Source organism: Oncorhynchus kisutch, linkage group LG22 (assembly GCF_002021735.2).
Source record: "Oncorhynchus kisutch isolate 150728-3 linkage group LG22, Okis_V2, whole genome shotgun sequence".
Taxonomy (NCBI): Eukaryota; Metazoa; Chordata; class Actinopteri; order Salmoniformes; family Salmonidae; genus Oncorhynchus; species Oncorhynchus kisutch.
Genome location: NC_034195.2, coordinates 41,120,085 through 41,139,151, shown reverse-complemented (window position 1 = coordinate 41,139,151; position 19,067 = coordinate 41,120,085). Strand labels below are relative to the sequence as shown.

General features: G+C 40.5%; 1 protein-coding gene across 1 annotated transcript; it reads right to left on the bottom strand.

Annotated features, from left to right (window-relative positions):
• Window positions 1-8,059: 8,059 nt before the first annotated feature.
• Window positions 8,060-16,868, bottom strand: LOC109867518 (transcription factor E2F4-like). Its single transcript, XM_020456711.2, has 10 exons — window positions 16,420-16,868; window positions 15,511-15,620; window positions 14,948-15,109; window positions 14,485-14,528; window positions 14,324-14,388; window positions 13,394-13,682; window positions 13,142-13,297; window positions 12,898-12,945; window positions 12,646-12,690; window positions 8,060-9,226 (listed from the first exon to the last, which is right to left on the bottom strand). The coding sequence occupies exons 1-10, from the start codon at window positions 16,573-16,575 to the stop codon at window positions 9,111-9,113; spliced, it is 1,191 nt and encodes a 396-aa protein (XP_020312300.1). The 5' UTR covers window positions 16,576-16,868; the 3' UTR covers window positions 8,060-9,110.
• Between the last annotated feature and the right edge of the window lie 2,199 nt (window positions 16,869-19,067).

The window sequence follows — 19,067 nt, the reverse complement described above, 5'->3', positions numbered from 1 at the left end:
TGTCCATCCTTCCCCAATTCAGAATATATAATTTTCATACTCATGGCACGCTTTGTGTAACAGCATTGAAGATTGAAATAAAAAAATAAATACTATAAAATAAAACAGTGGATTTTTGGCCATCCTCCCCTGAGTCTGAATATGTAATTGAAAATGTTCATAGGCATCAATACTCTCATGGGAATCCACCTCTCTCATTGGTACTGGTCCACTGATGCAGCCCTCAGTGTAGCTAGTAAAATGGCACGCAAACACATTGAGCAGCTATGTAGGTACATGCACTTTTTGGATCCAAATTCAACAAATGAGACAGATTAGGCCTTTCATCCACATTTTGCAACACAACTTCCCCAAACTATTTCATCCCTGGCAAGCCCTCTCTGTGGATGAGGCAATGATCCAATTTGACAGTAGACTCTTTATGGAAACAGATCATGCTGAAGAACCCAGTGAAGTGGGGGTTTAAAATATGGTGTCTGTGTGACTCATTGACTGGTTACTGCCTTGTTTTCAATGTGCACATAGGTCGGGAGGGTAGGGGTGGGGTGAAGCATGAGAGGCTACCTATTGTCACACCACCCATCTTTACGCAGACAACTTTTTCAAATCCATTCCTCTGGTGAGAGACTTGCTTGACACCAACACATATTATTGTGGCACAGTAAGGCCCAATCGTAAGAACTTCCCCAAGGCCATTATGGAGGGCAAGCTCCAGAGAGGTCAGTGTGAAATGGTCAGTAGATCATGTAACGGCATGTCGCTGGAGGGACTAAAGAGAGGTGTATTTTCTGTCCACAAACAGCTCAGGGAAGGACATCCTCAAACCATTGTCTTAAGTTCAGACAGAACAAATGTATATCTTTTGCAGAGTTTGTAATGAATTATAACAAGAAAATTGTCAGGGTTGACCATCTTGACCAGCTCAGGAGCAACTATAATGTTGGACGCACTGGCAGAAAATGGTGGATATACAGCACGTACACTATTTTCTGTCTGTGCATGAGGCTGGACTTTTAGCACATTAGTACGTAGGGAGCACCGATTTGTGTCACCTCATTAGTCAATATGTGTTACACCTGTGCTGGCTTGTCTATATAGTTATTCAGAAGGAGTTTCACCAGTGCTGGCCCAAGTGATATTTAAGAGTGGCTGGCCCCGTGCTCCAGTTGTCTTGAGAGATGCGAAGGGTCAACACCTTTAGTTGACCCTTAGATTTCTAGAAAAACATTCCTTTGTCTGATCTTCCCTGTTTTTGTTTTGTTCAACTTTTTGGTTTGCATTCTGTCTTTAAGTTTAGTAATGGGTTTTTCTTTTGTTTGTATCTCAGGGGGCATTTAGGGGACGCTCATGGTGGATGTCTTTTAGGTCCCAGTTGTTGTTGCTAGTTAACTTTCAGAACCCATCTGTTTTGTTTTGTTTTGTTTTGGTTGTTGTCAGTGAATCTTTGTTAATTCCCCCTTCTGTTAGATACTGGCCTTCTAGGCAGAGTTGCAAAGAAAAAGCCATATCTCAGACTGGCCAATACATTTAAAAAAATACTGAAACGTTTGAACGGTAGTGTATGTAAAATATTTGGACACCTACTCATTCAAGGGTTTTTCTTTATTTTTACTATTTTCTACATTGTAGAATAATAGGGAAGACATCAAAACTATGAAATAACACATTTGGAATCATATAGTAACCAAAAAAGTGTTTTAAAAAATCTAAATATATTTTATATTTGAGATTCTTCAAAGTAGCCACCCTTTGGCTTGATGACAGCTTTGCACACTCTTGGCATTCTCTCAACCAGCTTCATGAAGTAGTCACCTGGAATTAATTTAAATTAACAGGTCTGCCTTGTTAAAAGTTAATTTGTGGAATTTCTTAGGGGTTAGGGGTGGTATAGAATATAGCCCTATTTGGTAAAATACTAAGTCCATATTAAGAACAGCTCAAATAAGCAAAGAGAAACAACAGTCCATTTTAAGACTTGAAGTTCAGTCAATACGGATGATTTCAAGAATTTTGAAAGTTTCTTCAAGTGCAGTCGCAAACACCATCAAGTGCTATGATGAAACTGGCTCTCATGAGGACCGCCACAGGAAAGGAAGACCCAGAGTTACCTCTGCTGCAGGGGATAAGTTCATTAGAGTTACCAGCCTCAGAAATTGCAGCCCAAATAAATGCTTCACAGAGTACAAGTAATAGACACATCGCAACTGTTCAGAGGAGACTGTGTGAATGAGGCCTTCATGGTTGACTTACTGCAAAGAAACCACTACTAAAGGACACCAATAATAAGACTTGGTCTTTTACCAAATAGTGCTATCTTCTGTATACCACCCCTACAAATTCCACAAATTAACTTTTAACATGGCACACCTGTTAATTGCAATGCATTCCAGATGACTACCTCATGAAGCTGGTTGAGAGAATGTCAAGAGTGTACAAAGCTGTCATCTAGGCAGAAGGTGGCTACTTTGAAGAATCTCAAATATACACTGCTCAAAAAAATAAAGGGAACACTTAAACAACACAATGTAACTCCAAGTCAATCACACTTCTGTGAAATCAAACTGTCCACTTAGGAAGCAACACTGATTGACAATAAATTTCACATGCTGTTGTGCAAATGGGAATAGACAACAGGTGGAAATTATAGGCAATTAGCAAGACACCCCCAATAAAGGAACTTCTCAGTTCCTATGCTTCCTGGCTGATGTTTTGGTCACTTTTGAATGCTGGCGGTGCTTTCACTCTAGTGGTAGCATGAGACGGAGTCTACAACCCACACAAGTGGCTCAGGTAGTGCAGCTCACCCAGGATGGCACATCAATGCGAGCTGTGGCAAGAAGGTTTGCTGTGTCTGTCAGCGTAGTGTTCAGAGCATGGAGGCGCTACCAGGAGACAGGCCAGTACATCAGGAGACGTGGAGAAGGCCGTAGGAGGGCAACAACCCAGCAGCAGGACCACTACCTCCGCCTTTGTGCAAGGAGGAGCACTGCCAGAGCCCTGCAAAATGACCTCCAGCAGGCCACAAATGTGCATGTGTCTGCTCAAACGGTCAGAAACAGACTCCATGAGGGTGGTATGAGAGCCCGACGTCCACAGGTGGGGGTTGTGCTTACAGCCCAACACCGTGCAGGATGTTTGGCATTTGCTAGAGAACATCAAGATTGGCAAATTCGCCACTGGCGCCCTGTGCTCTTCACAGATGAAAGCAGGTTCACACTGAGCACATGTGACAGACGTGACAGTCTGGAGACGCGGTGGAGAACGTTCTGCTGCCTGCAACATCCTCCAGCATGACCGGTTTGGCGGTGGGTCAGTCATGGTGTGGGGTGGCATTTCTTTGGGGGGCCGCACAGCCCTCCATGTGCTCGCCAGAGGTACACTGACTGCCATTAGGTACCGAGATGAGATCCTCAGACCCCTTGTGAGACCATATGCTAGTGCGGTTGGCCCTGGGTTCCTCCTAATGCAAGACAATGCTAGACCTCATGTGGCTGGAGTGTGTCAGTAGTTCCTGCAAGAGGAAGGCATTGATGCTATGGACTGGCCCGCCCGTTCCCCAGACCTGAATCCAATTGAGCACATCTGGGACATCATGTCTCGCTCCATCCACCAACGCCACGTTGCACCACAGACTGTCCAGGAGTTGGCGGATGCTTTAGTCCAGGTCTGGGAGGAGATCCCTCAGGAGACCATCCGCCACCTCATCAGGAGCATGCCCAGGCATTGTAGGGAGGTCATACAGGCACGTGGAGGCCACACACACTACTGAGCCTCATTTTAACTTGTTTTAAGGACATTACATCAAAGTTGGATCAGCCTGTAGTGTGGTTTTTCACTTTAATTTTGAGTGTGACTCCAAATCCAGACCTCCATGGGTTGATACATTTGATTTCCATTGATCATTTTTGTGTGATTTTGTTGTCAGCACATTCAACTATGTAAAGAAAAAAGTATTTAATAAGAATATTTCATTCATTCAGATCTAGGATGTTATTTTAGTGTTCCCTTTATTTTTTTGAGCAGTGTATATAATTACTCTACAATGTAGAAGATAGTAAAAAATAAATAAAAACCCTTGAATGAGTAGGTGTCCAAACTTTTGATTGGTACTGTATATATTTTGAGTGAGTAATTTAGTCAAATATACAATTGAAATACTCTAGGGTTCTATGTTGTGTTGAGAGATAGTATTTTTTGATAGTGATTGTCTACACAAAATGAGTGTTATTCCTATTTACATGAATGCAGTGTCATATTAAAGAAAAGTGCTCATTACAACTAAGTTAACTTGTAGTTGTCTTTTTTTTTTGCTATGTCTTTGTTTGAAATGTGTGAAAATTCTCAGTAATCTACAGTATAATTCTATTGGGGTCTAAAGAGTTAGTGTGAGTATATATAAATCATTGTTGTAAACCTAGGATGGTGTCACACTTTCCCCCCCATCCTTAGCAATTTCAGATTATTAAACTAATTGCAGTCTAAACTGAAGATCATGATTACTTGATTATTGGACTCAGGTGTTAGCTGGGGCAAAAGTGTGACACTCATGTCCCGAAGGACTGGAGTTGCCCATCCATGTTACATTTGAGGTATTTTGCAGACACTCTTATCCAGAGCTATTTACATGAGCAATTAGGGTTAAGTGCCTTGCTCAAGGGCACAGAGTTTTTTTAATCAAATCAGCTGATTTTCAAACCAGTCAACTTTCAGTTACTGGCCCAACGATCTTAACCGCTAGGCCACCTGCCGCCCTGTTGTAGACCATAGACCCGTCCCAACTTTTCCAACATTACAGTAGGTCTACTGTAAATGCATTTTCATTTCAAGGGGAAATTCAGTGAAACACCTATAGAGCGCTCAAAATTAGTATAGGTGGGTTTAGAATACACTAAAATATGGCGCATATTTTCCACATTCAGTATTTAAAAATGTAATACATTTTTGGGGGGAATGATGTGATCGTTGTCCGCATTCAAATATGTATGGTATTTCAATTATATAGGCTACTACTAATCCATAAATATGAATCTGGTCTGATAAATATTGTGTCAGATTATATTATCTTGATTTTGGATAACCTACCTACAGATCTGTGCAGCAGCCAATGCTACATGTTTTGCAATCCAATTCATGCAGTCATCATAGTTGTATATGGGGTTCTTTAGCCATAGTAAGTTCTAACATTGCATTACCTGCAATTTGGCCTTCTCTGCCAACAACAATAAGATAAGACAAAAACGGGAAAAAACTATGCAAAGTTTACAAATACATATTTAAAAATATATATATTCCTTTCATGTGTGATGTAACTCAACAGTTTAGTCATCATGATCCTATTATTACGAATGGAATGATACTGTAGATCCTCTGAGCCTCTTAACACATCCAATGTTACATGTAAGCAGACTCAGCTTCAATTCCCTGGGCAATGAAGGCTTCAGTGAACTGGCAACACCACCCAACCCAGACCGATGGTGCAATCTTAACGGGTTGGAGTGGTGTAAAGTGCAATGATGTGAGAGAAGTTTGATACAGATGCTAGTTTTGTCAATATAGTTCATACACCATAACCACAAATTAGTAATATATCTGACAGATATACACTGAGTATAGAAACATTAAGAACACCTGCTCTTTCCATGACAAAGACTGACCAGGTGAATGCTATGATGTCTTATTGTAACTTCTTAAATCAACTTCGATCAGTGTAGGGCAGGGATCATCAACTAGATTCAGCCACGGGCTGATTTCTTTTTTTGAGCGGATGGTTGGGGGCCGGAACATAATAACAAATCATTTGTAGCCTGCAAATTGACAGCAAGAAGCCCAGACATATTTTATTAAAAGATTATTTCAAACCTTGCTTACATTTGTATATGATCACGTGTCGCTCTATTATGTTTGGAAATACATAGGAACAGATTTCCCAAATTAAAATAAATTGGAGCTGATTTCCTGGTGTTTTTTTACATTTTTTAATAGAAAACAATGGAAATTGAACTCTTTTTTTTTTGCTCAAAAACCTGTAGGGGGGGGGGGGGGGGGCAATAAAACACTGGTGTAGGTGCCAGGCACAGCAGTTTGGGTCAAGTACTGCAACGCTGCTTGGTATTTTCACGCTCAACAGTTTCCCACGTGTATCAAGAATGGTCCACCACCCACAGGACATCCAGCCAACTTGACAAAACTGTGGGAAGCTTTGGAGTCAACATGGACCATCATCACTGTGGAACGCTTTCAACACACACACACACACACACACACACACACACATATATATATATATATATATATATATATATACATACACACACACACCCACACATAGACAGTGGCTAGTGAAAGTATTCACCCCCCTTGGCATTTTTCCTATTTTGTTGCCTTATAACCTGGAATTAAAATAGATTTTTTGGGGGGGTTGTATCATTTGATTTACATAACATGCCTACAACTTTGAAGATGCAAAATATTTTTTTTTATTGTGAAACAAACAAGAAATAAGACATAAAAAACTGAACTTGGGCGTGCATAAATATTCACCCCCCCAAAGTCAGTACTTTGTAGAAACACCTTTTGCAGCAATTACAGCTGCAAGTCTCTTGGGGTATGTCTCTATAAGCTTGGCACATCTAGCCACTGGGTTTTTTCCCCATTCTTCAAGGCAAAACTGCTACAGCTCCTTCAAGTTGGATGGGTTACGCTGGTGTACTTCTTTAAGTCATACCACAGATTCTTGGATTGAGGTCTGGGCTTTGACTAGGCCATTCCAAGACATTTAAATGTTTCCCCTTAAACCACTTGAGTGTTGCTTTAGCAGTATGCTTAAGGTAATTGTCCTGCTGGAAGGTGAACCTCCGTCCCAGTTTCCATGAAGAATTTCCCTGTATTTAGCGCCATCCATCATTCCTTCAGTTCTGACCAGTTTCCCAGTCCCCGCCAATGAGAAACATCCCCACAGCATGATGCTGCCACCACCATGCTTCACTGTGGGGATGGTGTTCTTGGGGTGATGAAAGGTGTTGGGTTTGCACCAGTGTTTTCCTTGATGGACAAAAAGCTACATTTTTGTCTCATCTGACCAGAGTACCTTCTTCCATATGTTTGGGGAGTCTCCCACATGCCTTTTGGCGAACGCCAAACAAGTTTGCTTATTTTCTTCTGGCCACTCTTCCGTAAAGCCCAGCTCTGTGGAGTGTACAGCTTAGTGGTTCTATGGACAGCTACTCCAATCTCCGCTGTGGAGCTTTGCAGCTCTTTCAGGATTATCTTTGGCAGCTTCTTTAAATAGTACCTGCAAAACACCAGTCTCAACGTCAAAAGTGAAGAGGCGACTCCGGGATGCTGGCCTTTTAGGCAGAGTTCCTCTGTCCAGTGTCTGTGTTCTTTTGCCCATCTTAATATTCTGTTTTTGTTGGCCAGACTGAGGCGTCTGTTTCTCAAACTAGACACTAATGTACTTGTCCTCTTGCTCAGTTGTGCACCGGGGCCTCCCACTCCTCGTTCTATTCTGGTCAAAGGCAGTTCTCTCTGTTCTGTGAAGGGAGTAGTACAGAGCGTTGTACGAGATCTTCAGTTTCTTGGCGATTTTTCGCATGGAATAGCTTTCATTTCTCAGAACAAGAATAGACTGACGAGTTTCAGAAGAAAGAATTTGTTTCTGGCCATCTTGAGTCTGTAATCAAACCAACAAATGCTGATGCTCCAGATACTCAACTAGTCTAAAGAAGACCAGTTTTATTGCTTCTTTAATCAGGACAACAGTTTTCAACTGCGCTAACATAATTGCAAAAGGGTTTTTCTAATGATCAATTAGCCATTGGAACACAGGAGTGATGGTTGCTGATAATGGGCCTCTGTGCGCCTATGTAGATAATCCATAAAAATAAAATCCTGCCATTTCCAGCTACAATAGTCATTAACAATGTCTACACTGTATTTCTGATCAACTTGATGTTATTTTAATGGACAGAAAATGTGCTTTTCTTTCAAAAACAAGGACATTTGTAAGTGATCCCAAACTTTTGAACAGTAGTGTTGTTATAGTGGTGTATAAAAAATGCTCTTCTATAATAAAAGGGAAACAATGTATTCTGGGAATGAATGAAAACAAGAATGAAAACAGAAGGAAAATTTAAATAAATATTCTCTCACAAAAATAACAAAGTCAACATTTGTGTTTCCATAGTCATGGTGAAAGCATGTTGGGGAACGTTTTTTGTATTGAACACAGTTCTGAGCAACATATACAGACTATAGACCAGTTCTCAAAGCACTAACCCCTACTTGATAGGAACTAATTACCGTATCTGTTAAAAAAAAAAAAAAAAAAAAAAGTTGAATCGTTTTACAAACAAACTGAATAAAATAATATTCATATACATAATTTGCAAGAAAAAAAACTTACTGGCAAAACAACGCAAGGGGGCCAAAGTGAATGATAAACGTGTAGCAGTTTTAGCAGTTGATCCAATGCGAGCAACATCTGAAACACTTAAACTGTCTCTGTCTTTGTTTGGCACCCTAGTTCACTACTGCTGTCTCAATGTATTTCACATGTAGTTCATTATACACAACTCCACAAAGGCTCTTAATACAAAATATAAATATTCTCTATATACAGAACAAAAGCGCATAACTTTTATCAGCTGTGTATCTGTACACATTCGTGCGTACTGTCCGAGTGTATGCAGCTGCCTAGGTGTCTTTGAATCTGTTGACACCGAGTTGATGAGGATCAGAGTGTGATGATGACTGCCGTTGCCAGTTTGTTACATATATATTTCAAACATAGATAAATGAGGGAATAGAGTTAATCACAGGTCAGCATGAATGCGAGACATTTCACCTGAGAGATCATCCGTTCAGATTGGAGAGGACTATACCCCTTTTTATCTAACCTAAAGCCACTACGCCCTCAAACATTTGCTGCCAATGTTTAGTGGAAATATTTGGGTACGACATCAAAACACTTAATTGTTTACACAGAAAAATCTTATAATACACCAGGATCCAAAAATAGAATCACACATTTGTTTTTTTTCCATAGAAAATGGTAAAAATGATTCTTAAATTTCCTTACATAATACATTTTTGGGAACTCAGCTCAGAGGTCAAAGGTTAAGAATCGGAACATCAAAGAGGTCACACAGGCCTTCGGTTTCGTCCAGGTTATATATGTAGTCGTGGTCACCCGGAGGGGGCGATAGACGGAGGAGTGGAGAGAACACTAGGAAAAAGAGAGGGACATAAGAGATTAAAAGTAGTGATGCACCGATATGCCATTTTTGGCTGATACCCAATATTTTCCTTGTCAAATACCCGATACAGGTAACCGATATAAGAAAAACGTACTAGCATTCTAGTACAGTTAACACACACACATGAACACAGCGATCTAAGACACTGCATCTCAGTGCAAGAGGCGTCACAAAAGTCCCTGGTTCGAATCCAGGCCCTATCACATCTGGCTGTGATTGGGAGTCCTATAGGGCGGTGCACAACAGGCCCAGCGTCGTCCGGGATAGGCAGTCATTGTAAATAAGATTTTTTTTCCTAGTTAAGGTTTTTTCCTAGTTAAGGTTACACACACACACACACACACACACACACCACACTGACCAAAAAGTTATTTTGTTGGCATTTACGTATGTCCCCATTACCAGTAAATCAATCAAAACCTATTTATTTCACTTACTTGCTGCTCTGTTTCGTTGTTAATTTGTTCAGTCGTTTCGTTCTTAACCAGGATTTCTATGGAACACCGTTTGGATCTTTGCGTGTCAAAAAAGATACACGTCAAATAACACTATTTGACGTGTTAAATAAGCTTGTTGAACAATCAGGGCCTGAATATGACTGCACGTCACATAATAATTTAACGCATTCATAATTTTTGTACGTAGTTATTACACATTGATTACACTATCACTATTTCATATATCACAACGATTCATCGATATGTATGCTATGATGCTGGTAAAGTTGTATCGCGCACCTAGAGTGCTGGTCATAAAAAAAAGCTAGCTAGCTCGCTCATGGATGCAAACAATGTTCTTCCCCAAAAGTATAGCAAAACGACAATCTGTTTCAGTAGCTATAGTTAGCTAGCTAACTATATAGCTAGGCGTCATCATCTAAAATAACCCTACTTCATAAGACAGTTCTTATTTGATTAATGGTGGTCGGACCCATCTATGTGAAGCTAGCCACAATAAGGATTAGCCACAATTGTTGACTCTGCGGTTAGCCTTCAAAATAAGAGTTTGCAATTGACAGTGATACAAATGAATACAAATACTAGAATTCTGCCAGTATTGAATAGATCATGCTAAATGAGGTTGGAATGTTATAGAAAATCAACAAAAGACAATAATTTGTTAATGTGACAAAAATCTGTTGAAATCACACTGGATGTATTATACTTTAGAATTGCATTGGGGGCATACTTATTTCACTGTACAGCCTTACCTATGGATTGTGGATCAATGACATGGGGTATCAGTCTACTCAGTGACACCCAGAGAACATTAGCATCGTAGCTCTTATTGCAGGACTCTGAAACAACTTAATTGAGTCACATGTATTGTCAACCTGTGTGTATTGAACACTATTCCCGAGGAAAAACAATACTACATGGATGTTTTGGAGTCTGATAAAAAATATCTTGAGTAGACTGATACACCATTTAATTTAATTTTTTTAACCTTTATTTAACTAGGAAAGTCAGTTAAGAACAAATTCTTATTTTCAATGACGGCCTAGGAATAGTGGGTTAACTGCCGGTTCAGGGGCAGAACGACAGATTTGTACCTTGTCAGCTCAGGGGTTTGAACTTGCAACCTTCCGGTTACTAGTCCAACTCTCTAACCACTAGGCTACCCTGCCGCCCCAATACCCAATCCTTAGGTAAAGCTGTACAGGGCAATATGAATGTCAATACACACAATAGGCTGTACAGGGCAATATGAATGTCAATACACACAATAGGCTAACTGGGAAGGTGCTTTCACACAGTCACAGTCCTACAATGTTAATATTTGCATAAACTCTTCACAGTTGTGTTCTGTGGGTGTCACCGAGTAGACAGATTTCATTGCTTCACAATTTCATTGCTTCACATTCCATTCCATTAACATTATCTAGTCTAAATATGACAAGATTCCACCAATTAACCTTTTACATCACTTTCAAAGAGGTACTTGTATTTTGAAGGCAAACGGCAAATTCCACTATTGTGCCAAATTCTTATTGTGGCTTGCTTCACAACACATAACCCGGTCTGGTCGAGCTTCACTAGCCAGATGAAGCTAGCTGGCTGCTTATAACGTTAGCTTTGGGCAACAGGTTTAACTAGCTGGCTAGCTACTTAAGTTCAATTTCAAAGGGCGAACAATAAGTGGCTACCTAGCTAATACTTACTCACAAGGATTCCTAAATCATTGCTAAGAATAATGAAAATGACTGCAGTTGTAGGCTGGTTGTATTGGTGCTAGCAAGGTACCAAGCTACCCCAGAAGTTACGGTCGAACAAATAATGCTTTATTACCAACGCGGTATTGTAAACACATCGTTTGTGGCCGGTGTTTGCAGACCTTTTTTGTACAGCTTTGACAGTGCAACTGATAGTAGTGGTGGCACTTGGCTTGCACGTGCAAATTCAAAACACACAACATTCTATAATAGAACTCTGTTATTTTACATGTCAAATTAAAAGCTTTATTTAATGTGTCAAAGTGTTATTTGACGTGCATCTTTTTTGACACGCAAAGACCCAAACGGCGTTCCATCGTATGTCGTGAAGCTAATAGCAGGGACGCTATTACTGTGTAACTTCCGTTAGGGCAACATCTGAAAAATAGCGCACTTGGTGGTGTGTACCTGTGCTCGACCAGTCGGCGAAAACCAACATCACCCATGACAGAGAATAGTTGATTGAATGAATTCCATTATCATGGCGTTAATGGATTTTGTCGTTGAGTTGTCTTGCTGAATTGTTCTTACTCTTTCAAATGACTGCTCGACTTGTTGACTGCTCGATCCACACAGCAGACATTGTGGGCTAGGTTAGGAATGCTGTGTTACACATGTAGCGCAACATTTTATGTGGCATCATTACGTCATGTACCTACGTTATATAGGTATGCACGTCAGCTTTGACATCGGCTTTGCACATCGCCGTTAAACTAGACATAGGGCCGATACCAATGTTGGCATTTTTAGCTAATATCGTCCGATTCCTATATGTTCACCGATATATTGTGCATTCCTAATTAAAAGACAACCCTCTTTTAGTTGTGATAGGTTAAGTAAATATTTGCTGATCCACAAATCCACGTCAGCAGAACTGTATACTTAAGCAAGAAGGCCTGAGGTGGTGTGGTATATGGCCAATATACCACAGCTAAGGACTGTTCTTATGCACGTCGCAACGCAGAGTGTCAGGATACAGCCCATAGCCGTGGTATATTAGCCATATGCCACAAACCCCAGAGGTGCCTTATTGCTATTATAAACTGGTTATCAATGTAATTAGAGCAGTAAAAATAAATGTTTTGTCATACCCGTGGTATATGGTCTGATATAACACGGCTGTCAGGCAATCAGCATTCAAGGCTCGAACCACCTAGTTTATAAATGTCAACTTACCCTCGGAAGACATCAACTCCTCCAACAGGTCTGCACTCATGATCTCTACTCAGAGAAATGGTGTGAAAGAGAGGGAGAGATATGGGAAATGAGGATGAGGGGTTAGAATAAAGATATACAACTTCTATTCTGGTATCTATAATTTCAAATGATTGTCTATACATTGATATAATCTGTAATAGCATGTTCATACAGTGGTTACACATGTCAACTCCTTCAATAGACTTCATAATATTTTGAGGTGATCTTTACCTTTAGTCGGGTCAAACATGTCTGAAAGTTCTTTGGGGAAATACAGCACTACAAACAGAAGACAGAAAACATTAGTCACTCACTCAACAACTCCCCAAAACGATTGATACAAAGAGTATCTAAACACACGAAATAAACCTAGACTCTGATGTAAATGTAGTAGTTATGCGGTATCCCCCTTGTATGAATTTGTAGCAGGATAGAGAAGCATCATGATCTTAGGGAAACAGCAGATGACACTTACATTCTGAGGGGTCAGCCTTGATTGGTTCAAAGACTGCTGAAGAAGAACAGCAGCCATCCAATGAGGCAGAGGACTGGAGAGGCTGGGTGTCCAACAGGGGAGTCGATTGGGCATTTGTGTTTGTAGTGGGTGTGGAAACAGTCGGTGTGCTGGACACTGTAAAAGAAGGATGGTGATATAAGTGACATCTTTTTATGCAATTTCACTTCATCACGTAATAACTACACTGCTCAGATAAAGACCAAATCGTACCTGCAGTGGTGACTGCCTGATTAGAAGTAGCTGTGCAGGCAGGTAAGAGTGTGGCAGGACTGGGGTTGGAGGAGTGGGCCAGAGGCTGGCTGGGCTGTGAGGGGGCAGTAGGTGTCGGTTTTGTGTTGGCAGCAGCAGGCACTGGAAGGCTCTGGAGCATGTCCTCGGGTGGGGGGACGGACAGTACCACTGGAGACGGGCTGGATGGGTCCTTGTTCACAAGGAGAACCTCAATGGGTCCTGCTGAGCTCTTGAGACGGATCTGATACTTCTTCTGTCCAATCAGTACCTGCCAACAATCACTCAGTCAGACGGTCGTGGCACAGGGAAGTCCAACTCAGATTCTGTAGAGCTGCTGCGTGTAGGCCTTTGTCTCAACCCAGCACTGACACAGTTGATTCATATAATTGTATAAATCGTTGTCCAGACTGCGATTAGTTTATTTTTAAAAGTAGAATTAGTGCTAGGCTGGAACAGAAGCATGCACAACCTTGGCTGGCTACCATCCACATCGCTCCAGACAAACTGAAGTTTCTTCTTCACAGTGAGTCTAGATTTGCCTTCCTCCCGCTATGATTTCTAGAATGCCAACACATTCTGACCATTCTGATTGGTCCCAGATACCGAAGGGTTGGGCAAGAGCCAGCCTACATAATGACCTTATCAACTTTGATATTCTGATTGGTTAAATTTGTTTGAGACGATCCAATCGCTGATTGATTTATTTTGAAGTCAAACAAACGATCTCTAGGATTGCTGATTCAGACTGAATGTATGTAGCAATCGATAGAGAAGAGGAATTCAATTCAGGGTGTGTCGTCAGGCCATGCACAACCAACAGCTCGCCAGAATCCAAGTTGGAGACCCCTGATCTGAGGATGGTGAGACAGAAAGAGGAGAGTAGTTGGGTCTAATAGTACAAACACTTACCGACTCAGGTATGGGCACCTCCAGTTGTGTGCCTGTGGGAGCGCGGATCGCTAGGAGAGTGTCACCTGTGGAGGCCAGAGATGGGGTGAGTGGGATTTTATTTTTTATTTTTAGAACAAAAAGATAATTGAACAACACAGAAAAATATGAGAGAAACATACCTTTGAAAGCACTACAGAGGTCTTCGTGTTTTACATAAGCCATAGTGTGCTTGTGTTAAGGGTGAAGATTGTATTTACTACTGCAACATGAATTTAAGAGCTAAGCATTGAGTTAAAAATCTGATCACTACCATCTAAAGCATCTTGGGGTGACCTTAACCCATTTTGGCTCCCGAGTGGCGCAGCGGTCTACGGCACTGCATCTCAGTGAAAGAGAAGTCACTACAGTCCCTGGTTCGAATTTGGGCGGTATCACATCTGGCCGTAATTGGGCGGCGCACAATTGGCCCAGCGTCGTCCGGGTTTGGCCAGGGTAGGCCATCATTGTAAATAAGAATTTGTTCTTAACTGACGTGCCTAGTTAAATAAAGGTGAAATAAATAAATACAAATATCTAGTAACTAACACGCTAGATCTGCTAAGCTTAGTGACTACTAGACAGAGGGATTGTAGTTGAGGATATGGGCTGTTCTGTGAGTCGTCTGTGACGTTCATGATGCTCTGCTGGACCCAGACCCTCTGTTGATCCAACTCGTGCTCCCGCTTGTCCAGATCATCCAGTTCTGCCTTCAGATCAATGAGTTTATCGGCTATCTCCTGTGTGTTACAGCCAGGACCAACACCCCTGGGGACAGGAAACAGGTATCACAAAGAAATGTACCGTGTTGTGGTATCAACAATTTGCATATCTACTTTCACTGGAAATGTTTATAGTTTTCAAAATCTATTTCAGAAATAGAGAGCACAACACGGGAAGTGTTATCACTTAGCAACAGCTATGGAGGAAAGTGCCGCTCTCGGAATGTTCTGACAGAAACCCCATTGACCCAACTCTCTAAATATATGACTCTGGATAACACACACAACAGTCAACGCAAGGCATTGGTAGGAACACAGTTAAGACACCTCTCCTTATCTGACTTCACTTACATAACAGACAGCTAGCACACTTGTAGTTTCTGAATGGCAAGAGGGTGTCACCCAATATTTACTAACGGAGCCCATAACGCCATGCCCTTGACTTACTTCCACTGAATACTGTTCTTAGACTTCTTCTCGATCAGTCCGATGCCCTCAAGCACATTGGTGATGTCATAGATGCGTCGCTTCTGTCTTACAGCTAGGGTGTCTGCTGCCTGTGGGAGAGAAAGAGTGGTCAATGTTATTTATACATTGGTGTAGAGCAGTTTGGGGGTCCATTGAACAAATCCACAGCTAAAAACAAATAGCTTGGTAGATTCTATAACGTTGAGGAATCTTAGCTATTCATGGGCTTCAAAGTTACACATAATTGAGTCTTCAACAAGCACTTACAGCAATAAACATATGGCTAGTGCTGATAACTACGATGGGTTAATCCTCATTACTGCAATGGGATGACATATATTCTATTGTGGTCAGTCACGCCCAGCCTAAACAAAAGCTAACATATTGTCAGCATAATTTAACCAATGATAATTTTGACTTGCGGATTTATTTAGTTTCTAGCTACATAAAAGGGTGTGTGACTCTGAACCGGGTTCGGGTTTTAACTGTTTTGCCAGATCCAGTTCACAACAACAACGTGCAGCCTTGCGTGCTTGTCTTCATTGCGGCTGCAGGGGGCAGAATATATCAAGTTAGCTGGCTAGCTTGCTGCTTAGTACCTCAACCAATGACTGTATGACCTCAACAGAGGAGTAGAAGTAACGTTACTTGGCAACTGGCTAGCCAACTTTTCCTACATTCAGTGGACGGGCAAATTGTAACAAACTAGGGAGTTAATTGAACTATTCAAACACATAAACAGAAGAAAAAAAACACTTGACCCAACGTATCACGCTGATGGCTAATGTTAGCTAGCGAAAACCTTGATTTAGATTTACTACTAACGGTAGCAAGCCACAAGCTACATTTACATCCGCGTGCCAACAACAAAGAATAAGGCATGCTTACTGCTTTCAGGTCTAGAACTCCATCCTTGGCCTCTTGTAGCAAAGATACAAATTTGGTTGTAAGCAATCCTAGACTCTTCTCGTGTCGACTTGGGGTTTGAGGTTGAAGCGAGTCACCCATAGCTCCAAATTCGGTTCTTTCCGACTCCAACTCCATCTGATTAGGAATTCTTGTTCGAATCCGTACAACAGTAACGTTAGCTAGCCGGCCCAAACTCACTTGCTAGCTAGAAACCCCTTTTCATTCGCCGTGCTAAAGTGAGATTTATCTATATAAAATACTTTGCATGGTACTAATTGTAGGATAATCCAATATGGTCCGGTCCAGATTATTGACCTGATAATTAAAAAAAAACAGGCCTGCAAAATATTTCAACGAGCATACCGTCCGAAGCCGTTGGACACACGAGGTATGCTGGGATGGTTTGGTTTGTGAAGCTAAGGGGCCACCTGCAAAACATGAGATACTATGAAAAGCGTACACTATAAATAGTAATCGTTTAACTTGACAAGAAAGTCAACTGTTGCTAGTAAAGCATTTCGCAATATTAGATATTACCTCATCACCTATGCTAAATCACAAGATCACTAAATGTTTGTTTATTATGGATTAGACTGCAAATGTGGCCCTTTTTTAGGGACAGTTCTATTTTCTACATGCCCTAACTACTTTCATTTAACAGTCAAATAATAATACATTTTTCGAGGATATGCTTATGCTAAATCTTTAGGATTTTACAGTTTGAGAAATGCTTAATCAATTGCAATTCATGTACCAGGAAATTAAAAATGAGAATGTGGTGCCTATTTTGTCTGATATTACTACTTTTTTTCATTGCATACTCATTGCTCTATAGACATATCGCATACATGAAGAAAATCTCAGTGGTAATGACAAAAAAGCTATGGTCACGCTACTGACAATGACTGTGTAATAAATAGAGAATTATAGATGGCAAATTCTATTTACCAGAACACTGTTTGTGCAAATGTGCGCATGCGTGTACGCCCATGTCTGTCACTTTGGAGAAGAGGAGCGCAGTGTGCTGTCACTATGGTTGGATCTGAACAACATGTATGGTGTGTTCAATTGTTCTGTGTGGATATGCATCTACCTCCTCATCTTCTTCCGAAAGGTTAATAGACCCAAAAACTTTCCTCCTGGTCCACAACCCATTCTAATATTTGGGAATCTTATGAAAAACCTGGAGATGGTAGGTCTTGTATACAACTCTATTATTATGCTATTCTTCTAACTAACATTAATAATCAATAAGTACTTGATGTGTCAAGTTGCAATATGAAGCATCTATGAAATACTTTCATCAAAGCAACCTTTGCACATAAACCTAAAATTGAGTAGCATGTCTCTTGGACATTTATTTATTTTACTAGGCAAGTCAGTTAAGAACAAATTCTTATTTTCAATGACGGCCTAGGAACAGTGCCTTTTCAGGGGCAGAACGACAGATTTGTACCTTGTCAGCTCAGGGATTTGAACTTGCAACCTTTCGGTTACTAGTCCAACACTCTAACCACTAGGCTACCCTGCCGCCCCAAGAACATGAAAGGTGTATGTCGCATGTAATCTCTAGGCCAGGGCTATTCAACTATATTCTTAAATGGGCCAGTTGTAAAAAAATATATAAGAATTTAACTGCAGGGATGGCGGTCATTCTCGACATTCTTCAAAAGAACTGTGTAAAAAAAAAAAGATAGGTACAACCACTAATAAAGCACTTTTCTTAAGATTAAATGTTGCTAAAACTCAAACCAATTTGAGTTGAGGTGCAACCAAAAAATGTGATCATCATTGAAAGGTGCAATATGCAGAAATCGCTCCGCCATTTCCTGGCAGCTAAATTTCTAATAGTTCGCCCAATTTCCAGTGTTTTAAAGTACTTAAGTAAAAATACTTTAAAGTACTACTTAATTATTTTGGGGGGTATCTGTACTTTACTATTTATATTTTGACTACTTTTACTTCACTACAGTCCTAAAGATAATCATGTACTTTTTACTCCATACATTTTCCCTGAAACCCGTTACATTTTGAATGCTTAGCAGGTCAGGAAAATGGTCAAAATCATGCACTTATCCAGAGAACATCCTTGGTCATCCGTACTGCTTCTGATCTGATGGAATCACTAAACACAAATGCTTCATTTGTAAATGATTTGAGTGTTGGAGTTTGCCCCTTGTTATCCGTAAATACAAATAACATATAAAAAAAAAGCTTAATATAAGCAATTTGAAATTATTTATACTTTTGATACTTAAGTATATTTAAAACAAAATGCGTTTAGACTTTTAATCAAGTAGTATTTTACTGAGTTACTTTCACATTTACTCAAGTATGACAATTGGGTATTTTTTCCACCGAAAACAAAGCATCTCAATAAATATCACAAAATGTCAAATCAGGTAACGCCACTTTGAATTAATTTCCTTCGGTCATTAGATGTGTTTTTTGTCACACTGCCTTCTAAGATCAAGTCAATGGCTGTGTCTGAGAGGATCAAAATCGCAATGTATCATGCGTAAATTCTGACTGATATACAAATAGTAATGGGTTGTTATTTGTGATGCAAGGTGATTTGTAGATCAGTCAGTCGGCAGTCGCCTATAGTCGTTTTGATGGTCTCGAAC